The sequence below is a fragment of the Puntigrus tetrazona genome, chromosome 8 (assembly GCF_018831695.1).
Source record: "Puntigrus tetrazona isolate hp1 chromosome 8, ASM1883169v1, whole genome shotgun sequence".
Classification (NCBI taxonomy): Eukaryota; Metazoa; Chordata; class Actinopteri; order Cypriniformes; family Cyprinidae; genus Puntigrus; species Puntigrus tetrazona.
This window is the reverse complement of record NC_056706.1, coordinates 792,501-797,500: the sequence shown is the minus strand read 5'-3', so window position 1 is coordinate 797,500 and position 5,000 is coordinate 792,501. Positions and strand designations below refer to the sequence as shown.

The 5,000-nt window shown below is 37.6% G+C and overlaps 1 protein-coding gene across 3 annotated transcripts in view; it reads right to left on the bottom strand.

Annotated features, from left to right (window-relative positions):
* LOC122350088 (interleukin-6 receptor subunit beta) overlaps nt 1–5,000 on the bottom strand; it is a 12,565-nt gene that overhangs the window by 4,245 nt on the left and 3,320 nt on the right. For 2 of the 3 annotated variants that reach the window (XM_043246285.1, XM_043246286.1), the window contains exons 6-11: nt 4,488–4,630; nt 3,591–3,741; nt 3,405–3,487; nt 2,177–2,284; nt 807–915; nt 551–733 (exon numbers count right to left, since the gene is read on the bottom strand). In XM_043246285.1, the coding sequence (XP_043102220.1) occupies nt 551–733; nt 807–915; nt 2,177–2,284; nt 3,405–3,487; nt 3,591–3,741; nt 4,488–4,630 (777 nt within the window). The remainder of the gene's footprint in view (nt 1–550; nt 734–806; nt 916–2,176; nt 2,285–3,404; nt 3,488–3,590; nt 3,742–4,487; nt 4,631–5,000) is intronic. The other variant, XM_043246287.1, reaches the window with a different exon arrangement.

Below are 5,000 nucleotides of genomic sequence, written 5' to 3'. Positions count from 1 at the left end.
ATTAGTGTATGAAAATAATACCACAATTTTATTTTATTTAATTTTACCAGATCTCTACAAGAAATGAGTGACTCTTCTAAACGTAATGCACAAGCAGCAATATAAAATAGCTTGTTAAAAGCATATAACTGTGGTTTATTTCGATCTTTTGGATCACGTACAAAGAAAAATCAAAAATCAAACATGAGAACATATTTTTAAAAAAGCATTTAACTCTGTATTAATAAAAAAATTTAAATGCAACATTATTTAATTTAATTCAAATGTAACTTTTTTTAATTTTTTTGTGACATTCTGGGTTTGACTTGAAGGTTTGGTGAAATTAATATTAGTTGTAAATAGTTGTTAATATTCATTTTTGCTATTTTGTACATTTTATATTTTGTATATTTGTATTAATTCTTTTTTTTTTATTATCCGTCTCGTCTTGTCGTCCTTTAGAGCTCCTGGCACTAAAACTAATTCCTCGTATGTGTGAACATACCTGATCCTGAGATTAATATTAGCTCTCTATTAATATGTGTGTGAGAGGTGCGGAGTCTGCTCAGACCTGGCAGCTGGACTGTGAAGGTGGATCCGTCGACTCGTTCCCAGCGTCTGAGCGCTCCGTCGCTCGCGGGCCTCCATTCGATGGCGAACTCGCTGACGTTTAGCGCGGTACACCGGTGTTCCCAGCGGATCCGCAGAGAAGAACCGTCAGAGTAAACCCAGAGGCTCTTCACCGCCGGGACACCTGACGGAAAACACAATCATTCAACCAGACGAGGGCTAGGAGTAAAAAAGGTCGTTTATTTAGAAATACTGACCGTGAGTCTGAGACGCGTCGAGCGTGAGCCGGCGGGCCGGTGAACGTCCAGCGCTGTTATAGGCACAAACACACACCTCATATTCCTCCGACCGCACCGGAACAACTACCTGCAAACACGACCCGACCTGACCTTCAACACGGGCCTGGATTTGATGCTTTCTTCTTCAAAACGACTCGCTTGGAAATGCTATTATAATATAATGCTGATGAATGTTTACTAAAAATAAATTCCATTAAATAAAAACACAATCAAAATGTATTCAAGACATTTCTAACCTTTACTTAAATTATTATATTTTTTATATATTACTAAATTGTTTTTATTATAATTTATATATTGGATATACATGAATTATATATATATATATATATATATATATATATATATATATATATATATATATATATATATATAAATATAAAAAAAAAAAATATATTACTAAATAGTTTTTTTATTATTATTTATATACTGTATATATTAGATTTACATGAATTATATATATATATATATATATATATATATATATATATATATATATATATATATATAAAATTATTATTTTTATTATTATTATATTTTTATTATTATTAATTTTATTTATTATTAGTTTTTTATTATTATTTATGTACCGGTATTAGGTATACATGAATTCAATAATAAAGTAAAATAATAAAAACAGCAACATGTGCTTAGCATTTCTAACCTATATTTCTAAATACTACATTATTACTTATATATTAAATTATATTAATTTATTACATATTACTCCAAGTAGACTGTCACGACTCTGGACTCTTTGTTGTTGTTTTTCGTCTCATGCCATGTGCTCCTGTGCCCTGCCTTCCCTCTGTGTTAATTGTATATTGTCTGCAGCTGTGTCTCGTCAATTACCCGTGTATTTAAGTCCTGTGTTTTCAGTTCAGTTTGTCCGATCGTCGAGGTCTCTACTCTATGTCCTTACCCGATGTCCGTACCTGTGTTTATCCTGCCTGCCTGTTCTACCTGCCTGCCGTTTGTACCTTTATTTTGCCCATTTTGAAATTAAATCCATTTACGTTTATTTTACGTGTCGTGCACTTCCGTCCCGCGAAAGCGCAACCGTGACAGACAGTGCTTCAATTAATCAAAAGTAAATAATACAATTAAAATTTTATTAAAATAATAAAACTAAATAAAAACACATACACAATGGACGTGCATTTAAGAACTCTAATAGGTAGATATTTATTTGTTTTATCAAACGTAATGAAGAACAAGTAATTAAATTAAATTAAACATTTCTAACCTGGTAAATGATTACATTTTGTAATGAATGAATCGAAAGAAAATACAATAAAACAATCTAAAATAAGAAATGAAAGCTGCACCTTGAGGTGAGTGGTGTGGACGGTGTTCTTCAGAGAGGGGTGTTTGATGGGTGTGAAGGACACTTCATATCCTCGGATGAGTCCTTGAGAGTGTGTGACGTCCAGAGCCTTCAGAAACACACACAACTGTGAGAGAGAACACACGCACGCACACGTACACACTTATTCGCTCATGCTAACGCTCACACACACTCACACACACTGACTTATTCACTCACACACTCACACACACACACACACTCACACACACGCTCACACTCACTTATTCACTTACTCACACACACACACTCACACACACTGACTTATTCACTCACACACACGCGCTCACACACGCTCACACACGCTCACACACACTCACTTATTCACTCACTCACACACACATGCTCACACACTCACTTATTCACTCACTCACACACACACTCACTCTCTCTCACACACACTCACACACGCACACACACACACACGCTCACTTATTCACTCACTCACACACGTGCTCACACACACTCACTTACGCTCACTTATTCACTCACTCACACACGCACTCACACACACGCTCACTTATTCACTTACACACTCTCACACACACTCACTCTCTCACACACTCACTCACACACACTCACACACACTGACTTATTCACTCACACACACACACACACATGCTCACGCTCACTTATTCACTCACTCACACACGTGCTCACACACACTCACTCTCTCACACACACACACACACACACACTCACGCTCACTTATTCACTTACACACACGCTCACACACACACACGCTCACTTATTCACTTACTCACACACTCTCTCTCTCTCACACACACACACACACACTCTCACACACACTCACTCTCACACACACACACACGCTCACACACTCAATCACGCTCACTTATTCACTTACTCACACACTCACACACACTCACTCTCTCTCACACACACACACACACACACTCTCACACACACACACACACTCACACACACACTCACACACACGCTCACTTATTCACTTACTCACACACTTTCACTCTCTTATTCACTCACTCACACACACGTGCTAACACACACTCACACACACGCTCACACACTCAATCACGCTCACTTACTCACTCATTCACACACACACTCACTCTCACACACACACACACTCACTTATTCACTTACTCATTCACACACACACTCACTTATTCACTTACTTATTCACACTCACACACACAGTGTGTTACCTTCCAGAGAAGCACCAGCCACCGAGTCCCGGAGTTTTGATCTGAATCCACGTAATAACTCAGAGAAACAGCAGCAGACGGCGCTGCAAACACACACACACACACACACACACACACACACCTGGACTTACACAGCAGATACACAGCAAACCTCAGTGTGTGTGAGAATCATATTAAATCCCTCACGGCTCTCGGTGGTCTTCACTCGAGTCTCGTGACTCCAGTCGCTCCATCGACCGAATCCATGACAGCAGGAGACGCCCAGAGAAAACTCACTGAAGGCCTGCAGACCCTCGATTACTAACTGAGACTCCACAGACGCCGGGAAACCTGCTGTCTGGAACACACACACACACACACACATATTAACTATATATTATATTATGCTACATTACATGTAACCCTGGACCACAAAAACAAGTCATATTTTTAAAACTGAGAATTATACGTCATCTGGAAGCTGAATGAATCATCTCTCCGCTGATTTATGATCAGACAATATCTGTTTCTAAAAACTATTAGAAAATATCTGGAACCAGAGGGAGACAAAAACATTTCATATTGAAAAAATCATCTTTAAAGTGATGTAAATTAGCAATGCATATTCCCAATCAAAAAATTAGGTTTTAATATATTTATGGTAGAAAATTACTACATATCTTCATAGAATATGATCTTTCCTTAATATCCTAATGATTTTTAGTGTACTTTTTTTTTTTTTATAATTTTGACTCATACAGTGTATTGTTGTGTATTTCTACAAATATAGCTGTGCTATTTACAAAACATCTAAATACTGGAAAAAGTTGTTCAAATAAAGTTCCTTGCAATGCATAATACTAATCAAAAATTTTAAGTTTTAAGTTTTTGACATAAAAAGCCATAATTTTGACCCATACTGTACAGTTTTGGCTACCGCTAGTACTCAAGACTGTTTTGTGTGGTCCAGGGTCATATTATATATAAATTCTGATATTTCTCCACTTAATCAAAATAAAATAACACAAAAAACAGATAAACAGGTAGACATTTCTGGACTTTATCACAATATTTGTCCAAAACAGATTTCTAGTGATGTCTGACCTCTGTCCATGACTTGGCGTCGAGACGCTTGTAACGGACCTTGCATTTGGTGATACTGAGAGACATGTTCACGCTGCTCCATGTGAGGCTGACCGACGAGTCGGTGGCGTTTAGGGACGTGATCAGAGGCCGAGGAGCCTGAACTACAAGCAACACAATCAACAGAGCAGTCCTCGGGGTGCGTGACAGCATTAAAAAGAGTAAACAAAATCTAAGAAGTCCAGGGTAATAAATAACGAGAATAAAGTCAAAATTCCAAAAATAAAGTCTAGAATCCCACTAGAATGCGCCTGAGCGGATGCATCCTCTTACTGGGATGAGTGGAAACAGCTTAATATCATAAATATAATATTTATTAACAGCAACGACTGTTTATCTTAAAGGAACAAGTCACTTATTTTGGAAATAGGCTGAGTTTTATCGTTTCTGAATGCCTTCAGCCGATCTCTGGGTCTGACGGAGCACTCTTAGCCGTAGCTTAGCATACATCACTGAATCGGATTAGACCGTTAG